The sequence below is a fragment of the Ovis canadensis genome, chromosome 22, assembly GCF_042477335.2.
Source record: "Ovis canadensis isolate MfBH-ARS-UI-01 breed Bighorn chromosome 22, ARS-UI_OviCan_v2, whole genome shotgun sequence".
Taxonomy (NCBI): domain Eukaryota; kingdom Metazoa; phylum Chordata; class Mammalia; order Artiodactyla; family Bovidae; genus Ovis; species Ovis canadensis.
In genome coordinates this window covers 26410639-26435675 of record NC_091266.1, presented here as the reverse complement: position 1 = coordinate 26435675, position 25037 = coordinate 26410639, and the positions used below count along the sequence as shown (strand labels likewise).

General features: G+C 42.9%; 1 protein-coding gene and 1 long non-coding RNA gene across 3 annotated transcripts in view; both read left to right on the top strand.

Moving 5' to 3' along the window:
* LOC138427865 (uncharacterized) overlaps positions 1–2831 on the top strand; it is an 83564-nt gene extending 80733 nt beyond the window's left edge. The window contains exons 3-4 of the long non-coding RNA XR_011252203.1: positions 1177–1440; positions 1969–2831. This is a non-coding gene — a long non-coding RNA (uncharacterized lncRNA). The remainder of the gene's footprint in view (positions 1–1176; positions 1441–1968) is intronic.
* A 6323-nt stretch (positions 2832–9154) lies between these two features.
* LIPA (lipase A, lysosomal acid type) overlaps positions 9155–25037 on the top strand; it is a 42571-nt gene continuing 26688 nt past the window's right edge. The window contains exons 1-3 of one of the 2 annotated variants that reach the window (XM_069567945.1): positions 9155–9606; positions 12968–13079; positions 16025–16142. In XM_069567945.1, the coding sequence (XP_069424046.1) occupies positions 9365–9606; positions 12968–13079; positions 16025–16142 (472 nt within the window). In that variant the 5' untranslated portion in view covers positions 9155–9364. The remainder of the gene's footprint in view (positions 9607–12967; positions 13080–16024; positions 16143–25037) is intronic. The other variant, XR_011252201.1, reaches the window with a different exon arrangement.

The window sequence follows — 25037 nt, the reverse complement described above, 5'->3', positions numbered from 1 at the left end:
AAGACATAGATAGCATCCTTCTTTTCTGCATAAAGAAGTGAGCAGTCTAGAGAATTGTATGCATATTTGCAAGGGGTTATTGAAATACTGGATGTGAGGTACTTAGGAAGACACTCATAAGACTTGCTTAACGAATATGTTTCCTTCTTCTGCCTTCCCTCAGGAAGAATGTTATCTTGCGTCTCATTGGGAATAAGGAGTACTTCCAGTAGGAGGTAGAGGGGAAGGATCATTCTAGGTGATCATATTTTCCCGAAGCAGCCAGGGGTATAGGAGAAGTCTTAGCTGATGAATGGAGGTTGAGGGAATACCCAAGCTTGTATTCTTCCTGAGTTGAGTTCTTTGATCTAACAAGGAATATGTTCATTTATTGGATGTTAACATTTGGCGAGAAAATATTTTCAAAAGCTACAGTTGAACTGTCATCTTGCCCATATGTCATTTTAAATTTTCCCCAAAGAGGGGGAAACATCTAGGCTACAGAAACTTCAGTCTCACTTATACACACTTTCATGTCATCTTAAAGGACTGTATGTCTGTCTCCAGAGAAGGTAACACTTATGTTACCAAAGATTTCTTTATCTAATATGTCAGCACCTTTGAACAATGTTAAAAGAATTGTAAAATATTAATTAGAATAAAAAAGTTCTTAAAGGAGAGCCTGTGTTAGACCTACAAGTTTTATTTCAGAGACTTTATCCTAATGGAATTACCATGGATAAGTAGGTGATATTGATTTTTAAAAATGACTTAAACATACAACAAAGGAGATTTGTTAGTAAATTACTGTGACTCCAAATAACAGGATCATACATGTAGCCATTAAAAATGATTTTTAAAATGTTGAATGACATAGAAAGATTTTCAATATTAAGTGGGAATAAAGCAGACAAATAATATATGTGGTCTGAGCCCAGTTTTGTAAAATTATGTATGCAGAGGAGAATAGGGTTAGATGCTATACACACAAGTGGAAATAAATTGAACCTATATGATAACTAAAAGCCATTAATAATAAGATTTATAGAAAGGAATTTACTGTAAGAAAAAATAAAAAGAACACAATTAACCAGCACTTGTTGAGTGCTATATGCCTGACCAATTATAAGTGCTTTACACATATCATCCTGTCTAAACTTTGAAATGGTCTTAGACCCTTCTAATTTTACTTTACAGGTGAGAAAACTGAGACAAAGAAGTTAAAAGTCTTGCCCAAGTTTGCACAGCTAACAAATTGTCGATATTGGCTTGAACTTGAGTGGTCTGACCCCTGAGTCTGCACTTCCTGATCACAATTCTGGACTTCCTCCTACTTTCCAACACAGCATATAGAAAGATCATGTGAACATTATCTTGAATTTCCCTCTCTGGCTCCACTTTTCGTCCTTTTCCATCCAGCCTTGTGAAGTGGGAAGATGATGGAATGGACCATGTTAACAGGTTCCTCGACCCTCCAGCTACTGCTGGGTTTTGTCAATGGGGAATGCTCTGCCAAAGACTGAAGGGAGGGAGACAGTGATGGCGCAGGGTTTATTTCTCCCCCTGCTGAGAGGCCAAGGATCATGCTGAAGAAGGGTTCTGTTCCCTTCACGGGGCTTCTGTGAGACTCTTTCCTTCCCTTTTCCAGCAGCCTCTCATCTCTGTGGGCCCAGGGATGGCTAGCAGCCGTGCTATCTTGTGATCCCCCCAGCCACCCACAGTTAAATGGCCCCTTTGTCAATCAGCTCTCTCAAACATCCCATTTTAAGTGTCCTAGTTAGAATCCAAACTGCTACAAGGTGTGACCCCTGCTTCTAAAAAGCTGACACAGAGCACTTGGGGCATATACCTCAGGAACAGGAAAGCTGAAGACTGTAAAAAAAGAGATCATCTGGAGGAGTAAGGTTGATGGTTACAAACTAAGGTGTTTTAAGTTGCATATTCCTGGTCACCTGCATCTTATTCTCCATTCTTATTTTCCTCTTTTAGACAGATGAGCTGTAGAGATGTCTGTAAAGCATGCTGCATGGCGATCAAGATGCGCCCTGAAGTTTTGCAATCTTGGTGTCGGAAGTAATTATACCAAAGTAATTCTCACACTGGTTTTCAGAGCAATTTTCAGAGCTTGTGACACGCATGGACACTGAATCAGAGCATTTTATAGACAGCTCTTCATCTGGAACAGATTTACGAGGTCATCAGACAGGACCTCTCTAGAAATAGAAACAGAAAACAGAAGCTGAGACAGACTTGAGTCAAAATGTTTTATGGACTTATCTTCTACTCAAGATAACATAAAGCTATAATAACACAGTTCCTTCCCTGCTTTCTCAGTCCTCTAATGCTGAGGCCTTTCTCATTAACTACTGAACTCTTACAAGTCTGAGCAGAACAGACGTTCGAGGACTTGCAACTTATGAGAAGTCAATAGCCAAACACCACAAGTCATGACCTGGTCACTCTTCCACTCTCTTGAGGCATCTGCCTTTTTCTTTTGTACCCAACATGATTGATGGTGATAATATACAAAAGTTTTATCTCTCTCTCCCTCTCTCTCTGTTTCTCTCTCTCTCTATATATTTTTTTTTCTTCAAAATTTGAGGCAAGGACACAGCCTTTAATTCTCTGCTCTAACAGCTGAGTTCTGACTTACACAGGAAAGGGTTGGAGGAGGAGGCGGAGAGTAAGAGATTCTAGAAAGTCACTTACACAAATAGGGAAAAAGCCATCAGAGCCTCTCTTAAAGCTAATGCTGCATCTGCGGGTTCTGTCTGTAGTTGCTTCCTTAACTATATTCAGATCTGTGCTTTCTATAAAATGCAAATAAATTCTGCAATACTTGAAAAGACAAATTTCATGAGTGTAATTGTGAGACTGGCTTGTCTGGAACTGACTGGCACTTAGAATTGACACTGATTTCCATATTCCCAGGGTTTACAGTTAACCAGGATCTTGTGGGAGAATCCAGGACTGCTGACCACTCTAGCCTTTATTCAGGTCTCAGTCTGCTCCATTTCCCTCCTTTTCTCCTAAAGATCCCAGGGATTTAGCCTGGTTCTTCTCTTCTTTGGAAGATTCTTTCTCTATAATGAAATGAATGGTACAGACAAAAAAATGTAATTGCCTACTGTCCCTTGACTTTAATATTGTCTTTTTTTCATTTGTCTGGTTTTTGCTTTGAACCATGAGTCATTTTAGAAATGATAATATGTTACAGAACTCCAACAGAAATTTGTGGATTATACTGTGACGGGGGTATTGAAGAAGCTGCAGACAAATTGTTAAAGACATCAGCACAATTTCATTGCTTAAAAATATCATGTTAGTGTTTTATAGAACAACTGCAAACTCAATAATAACCAATATTAAAACAACAAGAACGTTTCCAAATTCATAAAAGCCAAAGTTCTCACAAGGATTTATGTGACCATACATACATAAGGCTTCCCTGTTCATCACCAACTCCCTGAGCTTGCTCAACTCATTTCCATCAAGTCAGTGATGCCATCCTTTGTCATCCCCGTCTCCTCCTGCCTTCAATCCTTCCCAGCATCAGGGTCTTTTCCAATGAATCAGTTCTTTGCAGAAATGGGAATCAACCTTCAAGAGATGGGACCACCAGACCACTTTACCTGCCTCCTGAGAAATCTTTATGCATGTCAAGAAGCAACAGTTAGAACTGGACATGGAACAACAGACTGTTTTCGAATTGGGAAAGGAGTACGTCAAGGCTGTATACAATCTTCCCTCATAGATCAGTTGGTGAAGAATCTGCCTGCAATGCAGGAGACCCTGGAGAAGGAATAGGCTAGTCACTCCAATGTTCTTGGGCTTCCCTTGTGGCTCAGCTGGTAAAGAATCTGCCTGCAATGTGGGAGACCTGAGTTCGATCCTGGGTGGGGAAGATTCCCCTGGAGAAGGGAAAGGCTACTCACTCCAGTAATCTGGCCTGGAGAATTCCATGGACTGTATAGTCCATGGAGTCACAAAGAGTCAGACAAGACTGAGCAACTTTCACTTCACATACATAAATGATGGCCTCCCCCATCCTTACCCACATCCCTGCCATACTCTGAATCTCTACCTGGTATGTTTCGCTGCTCTGATATTGACAGGGCAAACTCCCTATTTCCTTCAGCTTGACTCGACCATCCCCTTCTCTGTGATAAAGTGAAAAATGGCCTGCTTAAGAGTTAAACTATTACGAGGAAATAGAATAGGGAGACCAGAAATAAACCCACATGTCTATGGCCAATTTATTTATGACAAAGAAAGCAAGAACATAAAATGGATAAGAGACAGTTTCTTCAACATGCGGTGCTGAGAACACTGAACAGTTACAGGCACAAGAATGAGATTAGGACATTTCCTTCATATCATATACAAAAATAAACCCAAAGTGGTTTAAAGACCTAAATGTAAGACCTGAAACCATAAATTTCTAGAAGATTCTTTGACATAAAATCACAGCAATATATATATAATATATATAACATTATAATTATATTTATAAATATATGATCTGTCTCCTGAAGCAAAGGAAACAAAAACTTAAAAATGGGACCTCAGTTCAGTTCAGTTCAGTCACTCAATCGTGTCCAACTCTTTGTGACCCCATGAATTGCAGTACGCCAGGCCTCCCTGTCCGTCACCAACTCCCGGAGTTCACTCAAACTCATGTCCATCAAGTTGGTGATGCCATCCAGCCATCTCATCCTCTGTCGTCCCCTTTAACTCCTGCCCCCAATCCCTCCTAGCATCAGAGTCTTTTCCAATGAGTCAACTCTTTGCATGAGGTGGCCAAAGTACTGGAGTTTCAGCTTTAGCATCATTCCTTCCAAAGAACACTCAAGACTGATCTCCTTTAGAATGGACTGGGTGGGTCTCCTTGCAGTCCAAGGGACTCTCAAGAGTCTTCTCCAACACCACACTTCAAAAGCATCAGTTCTTCGGGGCTCAGCTTTCTTCACAGTCCAACTCTCACATCCATACATGACCACTGGAAAAACCACAGCCTTGATTAGACGGACCTTTGTTGACAAAATAATGTCTCTGCTTTTTAATATGCTATCTAGGTTGGTCATAACTTTCCTTCCAAGAAGTAAGCGTCTTTTAATTTCATGGCTGCAGTCACCATCTGCAGTGATTGTGGAGCCCCCAAAAATAAAATCTGACACTGTTTCCACTGTTTCCCCATCTATTTGCCATGAAGTGATGGGACCAGATGCCATGATCTTCGTTTTCTGAATGTTGAGCTTTAAGCCAACTTTTTCACTCTCTTCTTTCACTTTCATCAAGAGGCTCTTTAGTTCTTTTTCACTTTCTGCCATAAGGGTGGTGTCATCTGCATATCTGAGATTATTGATATTTCTCCCAGCAATCTTGATCCCAGCTTGTGCATCTTCCAGCCCAGCGTTTCTCATGATGTATTCTGCATAGAAGTTAAATAAGCAGGGTGACAATATACAGCCTTGACGTACTCCTTTTCCTATTTAGAACCAGTCTGTTTTTCCATGTCCAGTTCTAACTGTTGCTTCCTGACCTGCACATAGGTTTCTCAAGAGGCAGGTCAGCTGGTCTGGTATTCCCATCTCTTTCAGAATTTTCCTCAGTTTATTGTGATCCACACAGTCAAAGGCTTTGGCATAGTTAATAAAGCAGAAATAGATGTTTTTCTGGAACTCTCTTGCTTTTTCCATGATCCAGCAGATGTTGGCTAGTTGATCTCTGGTTCCTCTGCCTTTTCTAAAACCAGCTTGACCATCTGGAATTTCACAGTTCACATATTGCTGAAGCCTGGCTTGGAGAATTTTGAACATTTCTTTACAAGCATGTGAGATGGGTGCGATTGTGCAGTAGTTTGAGCATTCTTTGGCATTGCCTTTCTTTGGGACTGGAATGGAAACTGACCTTTTCCAGTCCCGTGGCCACTGCTGAGTTTTCCAAATTTGCTGGCATATTGAGAACAGCACTTTCACAGCATCATCTTCAGGATTTGAAATAGCTCCACTGGAATGCCATCACCTCCACTAGCTTTGTTCGTAGTGATGCTTTCTAAGGTCCACTTGACTTCACATTCCAGGATGTCTGGCTCTAGGTGAGTGATCATACCATCGTGATTATCTTGGTTGTGAAGATCTTTTTTTGTAACAGTTCTTCTGTGTATTCTTGTCACCTCTTCTTAATATCTTCTGCTTCTGTTAGGTCCAGACCATTTCTGTCCTTTATTGAGCCCATCTTTGCATGAAATGTTCCCTTGGTATCTCTAATTTTCTTGAAGAGATCTCTAGTCTTTCCCATTCTGTTCTTTTCCTCTATTTCTTTGCATTGATCGCTGAGAAAGGCTTTCTTATCTCTTCTTGCTATTCTTTGGAACTCTGCATTCAGATGCTTATAACTTTCCTTTTCTCCTTTGCTTTTTGCTTCTCTTCTTTTCTCAGCTATTTGTAAGGCCTCCCCAGACAGCCATTTTGCTTTTTTGCATTTCTTTTCCATGGGGATGGTCTTGATCCCTGTCTCCTGTACAATGTCACGAACCTCAGTCCATAGTTCATCAGGCACTCTATCTATCAGATCTGGTCCCTTAAATCTATTTCTCACTTCCACTGAATAATCATAAGGGATTTTATTTAGGTCATACCTGAATGGTCTAGTGGTTTTCCCTACTTTCTTCAGTGGCCAAGAGGAGCTACCCCCTGCCCAAGGCCAGGGGCGGTGGCCAGGAGGAGCTACCCTACATCCAAGGAGCGGTGGCTGCGCATGGACAGGAGAGCCTAGAGGAGCTACTCCACGTTCAAGCTCAGGAAGGGCAGCAGTGAGGAGCTACCCCCGTCCAAGTTAAGGAGCAGCAGCTGTGCTTTGCTGGAGCAGCCATGAAGAGATACCCCAGGTCCAAGGTAAGAGAAACCCAAGTAAGACAGTGGGTGTTTCAATAGGGCATCAGGGGGCAGACACACTGAAACCATAATGACAGAAAACTAGCCAGTCTGATCACAGGGACCACAGCCTGGTCTAACTCAATGAAACTAAGCCATGCCTGTGGGGCCACCCAAGACGGGCAGGTTACAGAGGAGAGGTCTGACAGAATGTGGTCCACTGGAGAAGGGAATGGCAAACCACTTCAGTATTCTTGCCTTGAGAACCCCATGAACAGTATGAAAAGGCAAAATGATAGGATACCGAAAGAGGAACTCCCCAGGTCAGTAGGTGCCCAATATGCTACTAGAGATCGCTGGAGAAATAATTCCAGAAAGAATGAAGGGATGGAGCCAAAGCAAAAACAATACCGAGCTGTGGATGTGACTGGTGGTAGAAGCAAGGTCTGATGCTGTAAAGAGCAATATTGCATAGGAACCTTTAATGTTAGGTCCATGAATCAAGGCAAATTGGAAGTGGTCAAACAGGAGATGGCAAGGGTGAACGTCGACATTCTAGGAATCAGTGAACTGAAATGGACTGGAATGGGTGAATTTAACTCAGATGACCATTATATCTACTACTGCATGCAGGAATCCCTCAGAAGAAATGGAGTAGCCATCATGGTCAACAAAAGAGTCCGAAAATGCAGTACTTGGATGCAATCTCAAAAACGACAGAATGATCTCTGTTCATTTCCAAGGCAACCTATTCAATATCACAGTAATCCAAATCTATGCCCCAATCAGTAATGCTGAAGAAGCTGAAGTTGAACGGTTCTATGAAGACCTACAAGACCTTTTAGAACTAACACCCAAAAGAGATGTCCTTTTCATTATAGGGGACTGGAATGCAAAAGTAGGAAGTCAAGAAACACCTGGAGTAACAGGCAAATTTGGCCTTGGAATACAGAATGAAGCAGGACAAAGGCTAATAGAGTTTTGCCAAGAGAACACACTGGTCATAGCAAACACCCTCTTCCAGCAACACAAGAGAAGACTCTACATACACATGGACATCACCAGATGGTCAACACCGAAATCAGACTGAGTATATTCTTTGCAGCCAAAGATGGAGAAGCTGTATACAGTCAGCAAAAACAAGACTGGGAGCTGACTGTGACTCAGATCATCAGCTCTTTATTGCCAAATTCAGACTTAAAAATGGGACCTAATTAAACTTAAAATCTTTTGCACAGCAAAGGACGTCACTGACAAAAGGACAATCTATGGAACAGGTGGCAATAGTTACAAACGATATGGCCAACAAAGTTATGTTGCTTTTAACACCTTCCAGTGGCTTCTCTTCTTGGTAAGAAGTAACAGAGTCATTCCAATTGGTACCCAAGGCCCCCAGTTTCCTCTAGGACACCATGATCTACCACTCTCCACCTCCCACTTTCTGTTCCAGCCACACTGACCAAATTCTGCTTATTAGACACCACTGGAAGGCAAGGCAACCCACTCCAGTACTCTTGCCTGGAAAATCCCATGGACAGAGGAGCCTGGTAGGCTGCAGTCCATCCAGTCGCTAAGAGTTGGACACGACTGAGCAACTTCACTTTCACTTTCACCTATTGGAGAAGGAAATGGCAACCCACTCCAGTGTTCTTGCCTGGAGAATCCCAGGGACTGTGGAGCCTGGTGGGCTGCCATCTATGGGGTCACACAGAGTTGGACACGACTGAAGTGACTTAGCAGCAGCAGCAGACACCACTAAGAATATTCCTGCCTCAGGACCTTTGCACTTGCTATCCCCTCATCTCAGAATGCTCCTTCCCAGTATCCACATGGTTCGAAATCACCTTCTTTTTGTTTGTGCTCCGAGTGTCATCAGAGGGTCCTTTCCTGATTACTTTAAACATAGCACCCACCTTCATTATCCCTTTGTTCATCATGGCACTTTTCACTACTTGGTTTTTATATTTATTCATGATGTCTCTTCCCATTAGAATATAAGCAAGAGAGAAAGGCTCTTGTTTGGCTGCTATACCCCTAGTATCTTCAAAAGTCAAAGTGTTAGTCCCTCAGTCGTGTCCAGCTCTTTGTGACCCCATGGACTGTAGCCCCCCAGGGGGCTGTCCATGGAATTCTCCAGGCAAGAATACTGGAGTGGGTTGCCATTTCCTTCTCCAGGGGATCTTCCCAAGCCAGGGATCGAACACGGTCCTCCCGCACTACAGGCAAACACTCTACCCACTTAATGCTAGGCATTTTAGTAATAAAAATAAAATGTACAGCAAGATTGCCCTGCCTCAGGCACATCACTGCGGGATTCATAAGTAGCATATAATTACATCTACAGAGCCCACGTTCTCTGTGCCAGGCGCGGAGCTTAGCGGCTCTGCAGGAGCTCCTGCGGTGGAGCCCACGTAGCCTACCAGCCCCGGGCGACGCGGCCCGTGGATGGAGCTGGGGATCCGCTCGGCGCGGTAGCCGGCTGCGGGACGCCGCACCGCTCGAGCGCGCCCATGGCGCATGCTCCGCGGGAGCCGAGAGCCCGCTCGGAAGCGGAGTCTACGCTGCACTTCCCGCGGCAGGCTGATCTGATTGGGAGCTCTAGGTTGCCCGAGCCGGGCGCGGGGGCGGGCGCGGGCCCCGGGTCCAGCGAGGCTCCGCCCCCCCCCCCCCCCCCCCCAGGTTCCCCGCGGCCGCCCCCGCCACTCGAGCAGGCACTGCGGCTCTCGACAGCGGCCCGGGAGGACGGCTGCAGGTGAGTGCCGGCCCTGCTGCACTGTTAGGTGAGGGTTCCGCAGCATCGGCCTTCCTCCGCGGGCTCCGAGGGCCCCGCATCCTCCCGGGTGCTCATTCACACCGCCTGAGATCCTCTGCAGGACCCCTCTGCGCTGGTTCCCGGAGCACCCGAGGGCACCCGGGAGTTGAGGGCTCTCTTGAAGCTGCCCGTCCTTGCCTGGGCTGCAGCGACACCCGGGATTTCTGATTCCCAGTTCCCCTACTTCTTCCTCGTCCTTTACTCGTATCAGCTCCGCCAGGCAGCCCCCCAGACCTCGCCTACTTTTTAGCCAAAGGCATGGTCAAGGAACGGCTTGATACCTGTCCTGGTGAATATCCCGGCGATACTATTTAACCACTGGACATTTTGCTTCCAGTAATAAACCTGAGTGAGCCTCAGTTTCCTGGAAGAAGGATTTAACGGTACTGCAGAGAGTTGTAGGAGGCGTAATGAACAGAGTAGGACCGAAGCGCTGCCTGAGAGATCTGGAGCATAGCAAGAGCTTAAATGGGAGTCAAAGTTACTAGTGTTGTTCTTGTTAGCTGAATAACAAGCTGCTTTGGAGCTTATCTTTTCTTCAGCTACTGAACTCTGGACTGCCCCAATCCTGTTTTTCAGAATCTGTTGTGTGTCCACCCTTTGCTGGGTCCTGGGGGTTCAGAGTTGACCCAGAGACTGGCTCTGCCCTCAGGCTGGTGTAAAATGAAGACAGACAAGTACTTAGTTGGGCTGTTAACAATACCAAAAGAATTGGGATAAAGTTGCAGAGCCTACTGAATCCATCTTGGAGGAGGCTTTTTCTCCTTGATCTTCTTAGTCATCATCCTATAACAGTTACTTGACTCATTTGTTGCGAAACTGTGCAGTGTTTTGTTGGAGGGAAAAATCAGTTGGATGATTTTTCTAGTTGAGTAGCTTCAGATATTATCTTTCTGGAGCTTTCTTTGCGGACAGCTGCCCCAGATCTGGGAGCATTGGTACTGAGTGGAAAAGCAGCTGCCACCGGAGGTGTTACTATTTGAAACTGTGGTTACAAACTTTTACTTTTCTTTTTCAATCTGCTTGGTATTCCGTAGTAATAATGGGGTTTGGGAAGGTTGTATTTATGATAAAGACCTGAACTGTACAGCTCTTCCTAACCACCATGAAAAAATGCAAACTTGTGACTTTGCCTGTACAGATTCAAGATAATATCCGTTCCTGTCTAGAAATTGTAGGTTCACCACTGCTGGGAGAAATCACTCCATCACCAGCAGGAGATGCATCAGCAGAAGGGAGCTAGTTCACTTTTGCCATCATCTGAGAATCAATTTCTTAAGACTTGTGGAATACTGGGTTCAAGCCCATCTTAAAAACAGCTCTGTTGAATTACTGACATACAGTACTAGCAGGACATGTTTAGAATGTACATTTTATGCATTTTGATGTGTTTATACACGTGAAACTATGATTGTTCAATGTCATTAACCTGTCCATTACCCCTAAAGGATTCCTTGTGCATTGGGTATCCCTTTGCAGTGCTTGCTTTCTGCCCCTCATTTCCCCAGGCAGCCATTTATCTGCTTTCTGTCAATAGAGATTAGGTTGCATTTTCTAGAGTTTTATAGAAATGAAATCATATGTATTTATTTGATCTGGCTTTGTAAAGAATCCACCTGCCATTGCAGGAGACGCAAGAGATGCAGGTTCAATCCCTGGGTCAGAAAGATCCCCTGAAGTAGGAAATGGCAAACCACTCCAGTATTCTTGCCTGGAAAATTCCATGGGCAGGGAAGCCTGACGGGCTATAGTCCATGGGGGCGCAAAGAGTTGGACACGACTGAGTGACTGCAGGCATCATGTGCTTGGGACAATGGTCTTTCACTCACCATAATTATTTTGAGACTCATCCATGTTATTTATGTGCACTCCTTTTTATTGCTGTAGTATGTGTATATCATAATATATTGATCCATTCACCCATTCAGGGCGTTTGGGTTTTTCTCGTGTTCGGCTATTGCCCATAGAGCTGTTACGAACGTTTTTATACAAGTCTTTGTACTGGGATACACTCATCCATATATTTTTTAAAAATTTATTTATTTTAGTTGGAAGATAATTGCTTTACAATATTGTGATGATTTTTGCCATACATGACATGAATCAGCCACAGGTACACGTGTGTCCTCCCCCCCCCCCATCCCTCTGGGTTGTCCCAGAGCACTGGCTTTGATTGCCCTGCTTCATGCATCAAACTTGCAGAGGTCTTACATATGGTAATATACATGTTTCTATGTTATTCTCTCAAATCATCCCACCCTCTCTTTCTCCCACATAGTCCAAAAGTCGGTTCTTTACATCTGTGTGTCTTTCTGTCTTGCATTTAGGGTCACTGGTACCGTCTTTCTAAATTCCATGTTTATGCGTTAATGTACAGTATTGGTGTTTCTCTTTCTGAGTCTGAATAATAGGCTCGTTTCATTCGCCTGATTAAAACTGACTCAAATGTCTTCCTTTTTATAGCTGAGTAATATTCCATTGTGTATATGTGCCACAACTTCCTTGTCCATTCATCTGCCGTCATTCATGTCTTTAAGGGACTATATTTATTTTAAAATATGTGGGAGCCTGGGGCTGCAGTCCCACTTTGGCCTCTAATCATCGGCGTGTCCTTGGAAGAGTCACTTCATTTTCCCTTTGATATCCATCCGCAAAGTCTTTGCTGTGCTGGGATTTTGTGCCGTCACTGTTAGAACTATATGGTCTGTGTCGATCCCTGGAGAGGGTCTCAGAAGCAGAGAGGGGCAGTCATCTTTCCTTCTATTTCCTCTGCACGCTCTCTTATTTTTTTCACTTCACTTTTTTCCCCTTGAGTGACAAATTCTAATCCTAACATGTAACTTTGTGCAAGAAGGGAAGTGAATAACTAGCAAGAATAGGAGTTCATATCAGCTGAACTTCAGAACATTTAAATCACAGTTAGAGAGGAAAAAGTGGAAGGTTAACAGGCTCTGGAATTTTGGGGATCTTCCCTTTTCTCAACATATTCTCTTCTGAGTCCTCTCTTCTGCTTTTGCTCCAGGAACATTACGTTTAACTGTGGTGAGGAGGTGGGTGGGTGTTCTGGGATCCATGTGTCACAAATTAACTGAGGGTGGTGGGTGGGAGGTTTCCAGTTAAAAAGAATTCCTGAATTTTCTCTTTGAGGTGTGGCTTGAGTCATTTGTTCCGTATTTGTCCTTTGCCTAACTTTTCCCTGACGTAAACTGGTTCAGAACCTTGGATGGGAGCATTATTTACCAATGTAATTTTGTAGTAGTAAAATTGGTGTAGGCAAATAACAACAGACTGTTTTATACAGAATGAAAATGTGGCTCTGGGGTTTGCTGGTCTGTTTGGTCCTTGGGACCCTGCCTTCCCAGGCATCTGGATGGAAGCAGACACCTGTGGATCCTGAAACAAATATGAATGTGGTAAGTTTCTTGAAGGCATCTGCTTCTTGAAACGCATCTGTGATTAATGTTATTTTCTGAAATCCAGTTACATAGCTACATGAAGCTACAAACTCCGTTCTCTTTATTCTCATTATGTTTTGCTTGTTCTCTGAATCTCCAGTTCAGTTAGCTGGACTTTACCCACTAGGTAATGTGTATTTTACAAACCTCTTTTTACTGATGAAATGATATACTTCTTAATAAGGTAAGTGATATTTTTAGACATTCATTTCATTTTAAAATCTCACTGAATTTGTTTAAACAACAATGAAAAAGTGTTAAAACTTCCGAAGAATGTTAATACTGACTGTGTTGAACAAGAACAGATTACCAGTGTTCATACAAAAATCAGTTCAATACAAAAATCAAAGTATCTGAAAACAATTTTGTTAGAATAAAAAAGCAAAAATATAATCCCTTAAGTAATGGAAACATTTCAGAGTTATTAATCGTAAGCAAACAATTAAATCTGGAGATACTTTATTTAGGCATAAAATATCAGAAAAGTGTAGATTGCTACAGAAAACAGCAGGTTTAAAACAGTGACACAACTGAAGAATCAGGCAGCTTTGGAGATTTTGATAAATTTATAGTCAGTCAAGAGAGTGCAACCTGTTATCAAGGTCTTAAGGTTACATTTTATCTCTTGTTCCTGATTTTTTCTTTTTAAGGTTTTTTAAAATTAAAAGCATTTTTCCTTTTTAATTTTTTTCTGTAAGAATGATAAACTTAAATCCTTTCAAGTATTTGTGGTAGAGAGAATCATGAGCACTTATTTACATTGTTTTCTGGATAACTGAGTTAGCTGTATGCCACTGAGCTCCTAATTAACAATTGCCCAATGGATTAAGTGGTACAAACTGCTATGTGTAAAATAAAGAAGCTTCAAGGATATATTGTACAGCACAAAGACTATAGACAATATTTTATAATGACTATAAATGGAATTTAACCTTTAAAAATTATGAATCACTGTGTTGTATACTTGAAACTTATATTAAACATCAACTATCAGTTCAGTTCAGCTGCTCAGTCGTGTCCGACTCTTTGCAACCCCATGAGCCGCAGCATGCCAGGCCTCCCTGTCCATTACCAACTCCTGGAGTTTACTCAAACTCATGTCCATTGAGTCGGTGATGCCATCCAACTATCTCATCCTCTGTCGTCCCCTTCTCCCACCTTCAATCTTTCCCAGCATCAGAGTCTTTTCCAGTGAGTCAGTTCTCCGCATCAGGTGGCCAAAGTATTGGAGTTTCAGCTTCAGCATCAGTCCTTCCAATGAATTCCTTTAGGATGATTTCCTTTAGGATGGACTGGTTGGATCTCCTTGCAGTCCAAGGGATTCTCAAGAGTTTTCTCCAACACTGTAGTTCAAAACCATTAATTCATTAAACCATTTAATTAACTCAGCTTTGTTTATAGTCCACCCCTCATATCCATACATGACCACTGGAAAAACCGTAGCTTTAACTAGCTGGACCTTTGTCAGCAAAGTAATGTCTCTGCTTTTTAATATGCTGTCTAAGATTCTCATAACTTTTCTTCCAAAGAGTAAGGGTCTTTTAATTTCATGGCTGCAATCACCATCTGCAGTGATTTTGGAGCCCAGAAAAATAAAGTCAGCCACTGTTTCCACTGTTTCCCTATCTATTTCCCATGAAGTGATTGGACCAGATGCCATGATCTTAGTTTTCTGAATGTTGAGCTTTAAGCCAACTTTTTCACTCTCCTCTTTCATTTTCATCAAGAGGCTCTTTAGTTCTTCTTCACTTTCTGCCATAAGTGTGGTGTCATCTGCATATCTGAGGTTATTGATATTTCTCCCGGCAATCTTGATCCCAATTGTGTTTCTTCCAGTCTGGTGTTTCTCATGCTGTGCTCTGCATAGAAATTAAATAAGCAGGGTGACAATATACAGCCTTGATGTACTCCTTTCCCTACTTGGAACCAGTCTGTTGTTCCATGTCCAGTTCTAACTGTTGCTTCCTGACCTGCATACAGATTTCTCAGGAGGCAGGTCGAGTGGTCTGGTATTCTCATCTCTTTCAGAATTTTCCACAGTTTATTGTGATCCACACAGTCAAAATCTTTGGCCTAGTCAATAAAGCAGAAGTAGATGCTTTTCTGGAACTATTTTGCTTTTTCAATGATTCAGTGGATGTTGGCTTTTGATCTCTGGTTCCTCTGCCTTTTCTAAACCCAGCTTGAAAATCTGGAAGTTCATGGTTCATGTACTGCTGAAGCCTGGGTTGGAGAATTTGGGGCATTACTTTGCTAGTGTGTGAGATGAGTGCAGTTGTGCAGTAGTTTGAGCATTCCGTCAATAAAAAAGAAGAAAGAGAACCTAACTGCCCCATAGATCTTTCCTTATGTGAATTTGATCATTATTCCTTTTCATCTTTCCCCCTGGTTTTATTGAGATGTAATGGACATATAGCATTGAATTAGTTTAAGATGTACAAGATAGTGGTCTGCTCTGGGTCTGTATCATTTTATCTTGTTCAACTCTACCTTGACATTCCAGTGTAGATTTATTGGTCCACTGATTAAAAACAGATGAATACTTTTTATCCTTCATTTCCCAGGATGGGGCCTCTTGAAACAAGGAAAATTGTAGATTACAGAATTAACTGGCGTACTTAGAAAAGAAAGAAAGAAGTGTTTATTGTGCCTGGGAGCCAGGATGGAACCAAAGAAGCCCAAGGAAGTGGTAAAATAAGGCACACTTGGTGCAGAACATGTTAGAATGGTGAAACCAAGGTTTAACTAAGCATCTGTGAGTAGAATGCAGGGGTAAACAAGTGGAGGATTTACTCTTGTGATGGAGATTGGCTACTAGATTGAGCAGACTAAAATTTCAGTAATGATTGGTTACTTAAATACAACTTAGTCATTGACATTTTGTCTTCTCCTTTGCTCCACAGAGTGAAATTATCTCTCACTGGGGATTCCCTAGTGAGGAACACTTTGTTGTGACAGCAGATGGATATATTCTTTGCCTTAACCGAATTCCCCATGGGAGGAAAAACCGTTCCGACAAAGGTATGGGTATTTTCATTGTCGAGATAGGAAAGTTCTGAAAATTTAATTGCATTGCTGGAATTTGGCTGGTTTTTATATCAGTCGCAAGTTCAGATTTAACATGAAAACATTGAAATGGGATTGTCTTTTAGATCAAAGTACTCAACATATTACATTGATGCAAGATATATAAAAACACTTCTTTTAAAGAAGCAAGGACAAGAATCATCTAATTTCATTTTCACTTAAAGATTCAAAGGTCAGGTTTGTTTGAGAATATGCTAAATATCTCATTGTTATAAGGAAGCATTTTATTTAATAGAGTGATTTGAACATTAATTAGATAGCTCTTGCTATTTGAAAATTGCTTAGTTTTTTGAGTAGGTAATGTCACATAATTCAAAAATTGAAGAGAATGAAAAGCTACACAGTAAAATACCTCCCTCCTATTTCATTCTTTACCGCCCCAGTTTTTTTATGTATCCTTCCAAAATTTCTTTATTTTAACTTTATGTCTAAAAAAGTCTCTTTAGAAACAAACATAAATTATTATTTTCCCTGCTTGCCTTTTAATTTAGAATGTGGCATATAATGCACATTTTTGTTTCTTGAATTTTTTTGTTTAATGTTTTGAGTATTTTTCATATAGTAAAAGGTACTTTATCATTCATGTCTACCAATACATAGTTTTCCACTGTATAACTGTCATGATTTATTTAGCAAGTGTTCTCTTAGTGGCATTTGGACTATTTCTACTCTTCTATTAACAAGTACTGCTGCTGTAAATAACCTTGTTTATGTGCAAGTTTATTTATAAGATACAGTTTCAGAAATAGAATTTTGGGGTCAGAGGATATGTGGATTTGTGATTTTGATGTGTGTGTGTTAGCCACTCAGTCATGTCTGACTCTTTGTGACTCCATGGACTATAGCTCTCAGGGCTCTGTCCATGGAATTCTCCAGGCAAGAAAACTGGAGTGGGTTGCTATTCCCTTCTCCAGGGGATCTTCCCGACCCAGGGATCAAATCCAAGTCTCCTTGCATTGGCAGGCAGACTCTTTACCATCAGAACCACCAGGGAAGACCCAGATATTGTTAAATTACTTTCCATGTGGTCTTGTTCTGGTAACTACACTTATTAGGAATACTTGAAAGTTCTTATAGCTTTGGCTTAAAATATATGCATGTTTTTCCTCTGTCTCATAACTCAAGCAAAACTGTGGTTTCCAGTGCAGATTGAAGAATTTCTAGATAGACTTCTTGAAATCACTGAACAGACATCAGAATAAGGATCTGATCCTTAGTTAATTGTCTCTCTAGATACAGATTTTTTTTTTTAACACTTTTTGTTTTTAGAAACTTTCCTTAGGCTACTAAGGTGAGATTAAGGTAAATGGATAACTGTGTCTTCTTCAAAATTTTATGTGAGTAGAAAATTTTTATTCAAAGTGAATTTAAAAGCCCTCTGTGTTAACTGAGCTTTATATCATTGTCTATTTTTCTCTTAATAAAATCTGATTTATCTATGTTTTTCTCCCATGAATTCTAGCCATACTGAGTCTTTTGATGATATTAACTGGTGAAGACAGCCAGTGCTCTTTTTGAAATTTAATTTCTGACTCTTGAGAGTTTTATGATTTTAGATCCTCCTAAATGTATGTTACAAAATGGGAAATGAGTTACAACAAGGGCTTCTGTTTTTCTTCTGCTCAAGACACACAAAACATTTCAGAGTGAACATATGATCTTGATTTCCTTCCTCTTTTTTACGTTTAAAGTGAACCTTGTATACAGATTTCAGATTCAATATAAAGAAAGATATGTATTGATACTGTTTCTCTTAAAAGTGGCTAGTTGACTAATATAATTAGTAATGTGAGCCATTGTTAAAAGATACAGGAAACCTCAGTGAAAACAAGCTTAGAAAATGGGCCTCCTTTTTCCATATCCACCTCCAGGCTTTTCTCTCCTATAGCAATTAAAGCAAATAGTGCCGGGTGCCTTCCTGTGGTATTTATCTCAGCCCCTGCAGGTGAAATTGCTGTACCCTGGAAGAGGTCAGTTTTCATTCCAATCCCAAAAAAGGCAACGACAAAGAATGCTCAAACTACCGCACAATTGCACTCATCTCACGTGCTAGCAAAGTAATGCTGAAAATTCTCCAAGCCAGGCTTCAGCAATACGTGAACTGTGAATGTCTTGATGTTCAAGCTGGTTTTAGAAAAGGCAGAGGAACCAGAGATCAAATTGCCAACATCTGCTGGATCATGGAAAAAGCAAGAGAGTTCCAGAAAAACATCTATTTCTGCTTTCTTGACTATGCCAAAGCCTTTGACTGTGTGGGTCACAATAAACTTTTGAAAGAGATGGGAATACCAGACTACCTAACCTGCCTCTTGAGAAATCTGTATGCAGGCCAGGAAGCAACAATTAGAACTGGACATGGAACAACAGACTGGTTCCAAATAGGAAAAGGAGTACGTCAAGGCTGTATATTGTCACCCTGCTTATTTAACTTCTATGCAGATTACATCATGAGAAACGCTGGACTGGAAGAAACACAAGCTGGAATCAAGATTGCCGGGAGAAATATCAATAACCTCAGATATGCAGATGACACCACCCTTATGGCAGAAAGTGAAGAGGAACTAAAAAGCCTCTTGATGAAAGTGAAAGTGGAGAGTGAAAAAGTTGGCTTTAAAGCTCAACATCCAGAAAATGAAGATCATGGCATGTGGTTCCATCACTTCATGGGAAATAGATGGGGAAACAGTAGAAACAGCGTCAGACTTTATTTTTTTGGGCTCCAAAATCACTGCAGATGGTGACTGCAGCCATGAAATTAAAAGACGCTTACTTCTTGGAAGGAAAGTTATGACCAACCTAGATAGCATATTAAAAAGCAGAGGCATTATTTTGTCAACAAAGGTCCATCTAGTCAAGGCTATGGTTTTTCCAGTGGTCATGTATGGACGTGAGAGTTGGACTGTGAAGAAAGCTGGGCACTGAAGAATTGATACTTTTGAAGTGTGGTGTTGGAGAAGACTCTTGAGAGTCCCTTGGACTGCAAGGAGATCCAACCAGTCCATTCTGAAGGAGATCAGCCCTGGGATTTCTTTGGAAGGAATGATGCTAAAGCTGAAGCTCCAGTACTTTGGCCACCTGATGCGAAGAGTTGACTCATTGGAAAAGACTCTGATGCTGGGAGGGATTGGGGGCAGGAGAAGAAGGGGACGACTGAGGATGAGATGGCTGGATGGCATCACTGACTGGATGGACGCAAGTCTGAGTGAACTCCGGGAGTTGGTGATGGACAGGGAGGCCTGGCGTGCTGTGATTCTTGGGGTCGCAGAGTCGGACACGACTGAGCTGAACTGAACTGAGGAAGTGAGCATCCTTCTTGATCTGCTCTCAGGTGATAGGAAGGAGAGACGGGGGAATTCTGTCTGCCCATAAGTACTTTTGTGCTTTCACCTCTGTAGGTCTTGGGTTCTTCATTTTTAAAAACAGTCGACTGCCTGAGATGATCTCAGAGTTCCCTATCAGTCTTTATTTCTCCCTAGTTGTATGGGTTAGATTTCTTTTCTTTCTTTCTTTTTGGCAGGGGTATGTGGATTGGGGCAGTGGCTATCTTTGGTCTTCAGAATGGGGAACAGATTGAAGGCACTCTAAGTTTGGTCATAGCATCAAGTCCCCGCCCTTTTCCTCTGCTCTGCAGAGGCCTCCCTGTAGAGAATCAGTGATGTGTGTGTAACACCTTCTGTGAGCTAAGCTCAGAGACAAGTCTGGAAGCACGCTATGAAGGTGTCAGTTATCTAAAGGAGTTTGTGATTCTCCTCGGAACTGCACAGGTCCTTCTCTGATGGTTTGTGTCTCCTTGGTCCACAGCCGAGCATGGAGCTGAGGTTCTGCCCTGCCCTTCACTCTTGTCCTGGGGCAGTGTTGTCAGCGGGGCTGGTCTGGCTTATTTAAGCCAGATAGACAGACAGAATACATAAAATCCTTCACACCCAACTTGGAAGCTGGCTCATCCCTGCCGCTTCCTCTCCTGTTAATAACACCCTCATTGTCCTAATGCCCAGGACCAGAAACTGCACAGTCACTCTTGACTCCCATCCTCCAGGAGCTGACAAGTCCTCTCTAGGCTCCCACGTTACATGGCTTTCATTTAGCCTTTTCCTCTCTGCCAGGCCGCCACCCTACCTTATGCTCTTGTGACTGCTTACCTGGCCATCTGGAATAAACTCAGAATCTGAGAGAGAGAAAGAATTTCAAAACAAGAATAGGGTATTCATTCTGCTTATCTTTTAAGAGATTAATGCTCTTAATGCATAAGAAAATAATGCCATATATCTGTACTATTTATAAGTCATTACATGATCCTTTAAAACATAATTCATTTATCAAGAATGAAGTGAAGCTGTTCTTCCTACTCTTCTTTTTTTTAAAAATAATTTTTTAAAAATTTCTTTTTGACCATCCAGGCTCTTTGTTGCTGTGTTTCTCTGACTGTGATGAGCAGGGGCTACTCTCTACTTGTGGTTTGAAAGCTTCTCATTGCAGGGGCTTGTGGGCCTCCCTCATAGCTCAGTTGGTAAAGGATCTGCCTGCAAGGCAGGAGACCCTGGAGAAGGGATAGGCTACCTACTCCAGTATTCTTGGGCTTCCCTTGTGGCTCAGCTGGTAAAGAATCTGCCGGTAATGTGGGAGACATGGGTTCGATCCCTGGGTGGGGAAGATCCCTTGGAGAAAGGAAAGGCTACCCACTCCAGTATTCTGGCCTGGAGAATTCCATGGACCTGTATGGTGTCACAAAGAGTCAGACATGACTGAGTGACCCTCACTTTCACTTTCACTTTTTTTCTGAGCACAGGCTCAGGGGGGCAGGCTTCGGTATTTGTGGCAAGTGGGCTCAGTAATGGCTATGGTTTTTCCACCGGTCATGTATGGATGTGAGAGTTGGACTGTGAAGAAAGCTGAGCGCTGAAGAATTGATGCTTTTGAACTGTGGTGTTGGAGAAGACTCCTGAGAGTCCCTTGGACTGCGAGGAGATCCACCCAGTCCATTCTAAAGGAGATCAGCCCTGGGTGTTCTTTGGAAGGAATGATGCTGAAGCTGAAACTCCAGTACTTTGGCCACCTCATGCGAAGGGTTGACTCATTGGAAAAGACTCAGATGCTGGGAGGGATTGGGGGCAGGAGGAAAAGGGGACGACAGAGGATGAGATGGCTGGATGGCATCACCAACTTGATGGATGTGAGTTTGAGTGAACTCTGGGAGTTGGTGAGGGACAGGGAGGCTTGGCGTGCTGCGATTCATGGGGTCGAGGAGAGTTGGACATGACTGAGCGACTGAACTGAACTGAACTGGGCTCAGTAGTTGGGGCTTGAGGTCTCAGTAGTGGTGTCCCACAGGCTTAGTTTCTCTGCCTGCCGAATGTGGGATAGTCCCTGATCAGAGATTGAACCTGTTGCGTTGACATGCAGATTCTCTACCGCTGAGCCACTAGGGAAGCCCCTGCCCTTCTTAGTGTAGTTTATTTTTTTCCTCAGTTTTTGTGTTCTGTTGTGATGCTACAACCTTACCCCTAGGTTCAGGGATGCTAACAACCCTTCTGTAGATGGTTGCAAAGTTGGAGTTTCTGTGAGGGGCCTAGGGTTGTGCTATGCTGCGCTTAGTCCCTCAGTCGTGTCTGATTGTTTGCAACCTCATGGACTGTGGCCCGCCAGGCTCCTCTGTCCATGGAGATTCTCCAGGCAAGAATTCTGGAGTGGGTTGCCATGCCCTCCTCCAGGGGATTTTCCCAACTCAGGGATCGAACCCAGGTCTCCAGCATTGCAGGCAAATTCTTGACTGTCTGAGCCACCAGGGAAGCCCAAGAATACTGGAGTGGGTAGCCTGTCCCTTCTTCATCTTGCCAATGTTGCCTCCATTACTTATTTATAGATACCACATTCCTTGTGGAACCTTAGTTAAAGCTGCGTGGTGAGCGGCTTTCAATCCTGTCTCAGTGGCCGCCTCCGCTTTTATATAGAGCCTCACTTGGGGATCATCAAAAGATTTTTATCACAGGCCTTGGCTGCATCACTCCTCTACCATGTCGACTGCTTTCCTTTCTACCAGCCTCCTTGTTCTCATCCATCTCATGTAGTTCTGCAGGATTAAGCTTCTTAGAGCCCAAGTATAATTATATGATACTGCCATTGAACAGTCTTCATGAATCTAATAACTAAAGATAACACCATTCTTAAGGTTGTGTACTGGCTGACGTCTGTACTGTTCACCCTCATTTTGTATAGCAGTGGAGTTGTGAAGTTCGCCTTGGGTATGTGCAGAGAACTTCATGAATCCCCAGGTTAGTGATTACAGTCACAGGATAGGATGTCTATGGTGTCTTCTTCTGTAGAATGGGATAGACCACCTCTTTCATCTGGTTTATGAGGAGTGCTTGAGAACCGTTGATCTTTACCCATTGTCTAAGAAACATTTGTCTTTTCTCATTGGCACAGATTTAAATTGGCACCATAGCCAAACTGCAAATGGCATCGTTGAAGTTGTATCAGTTTATAAGTACTAAAGAGCCACTGTTTCACACTCTCAAATCAAAACGAGTTATTCCCCTTTTGCTAATTTCTCTCTGGGCCTCACCTGGTGACTCAACCCATTGGAATGGTGATCACTGTGCCTACCCTCTTCATTTCTACACATCCGTAAAAACACTTTTTCCCCCACCCTTGCAGCCCCACCCGGCTTAACTGTCCACTCTGCCTGGTTGCTTGAGCAGGAAGGAAACCACTTCCTCTGAACTCCCAAACGTTTTGCGGGTAAACCCCTCGAGGTCCTCTCTTTACTCTGCTGCGGGGTTGACTTAGGTGTGCGCCTCTCTCCACCCCGCCCCCCAGCCCCTCCCACAGCCGTGTCTGAAGGAGGAGGCTGCGTTTTCGTCACCTTTGTATTCTTCACAGCAACCAGCATGGCCCTATTGTCTGTGTGGCTGGCCTCATTCAGAGCTGTATCTGGCAGTCATCAGAACTGGGATTCTGAGGGAGATGAAGGCAGCAGATCCTCTCTCAAGTAAAGTAAAATAGACAGTTGTGCCCACACAGGTTTTATATTCAGATGCAGAGAGTTTATGGACCCAGTGGAGAATCCCCTGATTTAGACAATCATTTACGTGTCTAGTTAGACCTCTACTAATTAGGCGGCTTGAAATGTGTATTTAGAAATCTCTTGGAGACCAGTAGAGCATGTGTGGGCTGTTTCTCTGTGTTACACAACCTTCTCTCTCAAGTGTTGAGCTCCCCCCCTCCTTTACACTAATTCTGTAAGGGAATTGAAATTCAGAAATTCATCCTTCATAGGGAAGTGGTTATATTTTCATCTGCTGAGCCTTATTTCAGAAAGTCATGGGATGCTGGCACTGGAAGGATCTGAGTCCTGCCTGAACCGAGGATTTGGAGAGCTTGCATTTTTAACATAACTCCCTAGTGGATTCCAAGGTAAAATCCTAGTGTTTGGGAACCCAGGTTCTAGAGCAGCGTACCCTCATTTTACTGGGCAAGACAGTTAGGTTCAATGAGGGAAAGGAATTTGCTTTACATCAAAGGCTAGTGGCCCAGCCAGTCTGACTCCAGGTTCAGTATTCTTTGAGCTGGAGTGTGTGACTGTATGTATTTAATAAGCATAGAGCAAGTTGAATCTATGGGAGTTAAAATATTTATTTTATTTGGCTAAAACACAGAAATAAAGGCCTTGTCCCAAATAGGTAAAATAGTGACATGATCAGTGAGGCAGGCTTACTTCTTGCTTAACTGCGAAATAAACTAAACTAAAGCAGTCATCAGATAAAGCGCCAACAGTGGAACATTCATATCTGAAAAGCGGTTGTTCTACCGGCCCGATGAGTGAAGTGCATTCTGGAATGTAATTGTCTTTGTGAAGAAACAGGCTCTCTGAACTTTGCCTCGGCAAAACTCCTCAGGGGTTTGAACTTTGGAGTTATAATTAAAATTTTACAACCTGACTTTGGAGTTAGGTTTTGCAGGAAAAGGCCATCAGCTTGTGTTTTTGTTTTTGGTTTAAATTTTGATTATATGTTTTAGGATTCCAGCCAATTTCTGAATTTTCTGTTCTTATATGTGACTCCTAAGGAAACCATTTCCAAAATGCAGTGCCCTACCAAGCTAAACAGAGGCCTTGATCAACTGGGATGCAATTCCTCCCCCCGGGGTGGCACTGGATAGACGTAGGACCAATAGTCAGTGCCTGGACCTGTTGACTCTGGCTCTCTGAGCTCATGCCCTTGGACCTATATGACACACTGTGTTCAGAGGGCTGTGTTCAGACCCTCTGCCTAACTTGAGTGCTGCAAGGGAGTGCCAGCTGCACAGCAGTTTCTTTCGTATTTGCAGACTGGGGCCGGGAGCAGAGAGTCAGAGTGGAGAGAGGAGACGCTTGGCTCAGCAACCCTCCTTCCCCTGTGCTCCCTGTCTTCCTCCTGTTTAACCTTAGGGTTTTATCAGGGAGGAATTCCCCAGCCACTCACACCCAGTCAGGCCTCTGGCTACACATTCTCATAGCTTTCTGTGTGTTTCCCTCACAGCAGTTAAGACAGTTAAGACAATAAATAATGGTATGTTATGTGGGTGATGATGCTTGTAATCTCCGGCTTCCCTACGGGACTGTGAGCTCTCGGAGGGCCCAGACCTTTTCTGATTCCTTGATAATCTCTCCAGTCCAGGGCTTCAGTTTGCTTGCTAGTGCAGTCCTGGTCCTTCCGGGGCCTGGGTTGACCAAAGCATCTACGCTTTATGATGACCGCAGCGGGGTAGGATCCTCCTGAGCTCGGAGGCACGGCACCTCTGTTTAAAGGCAGACTGTGGTAACAGAGAAGGGCATGGGAAGCAGAAAGGCAG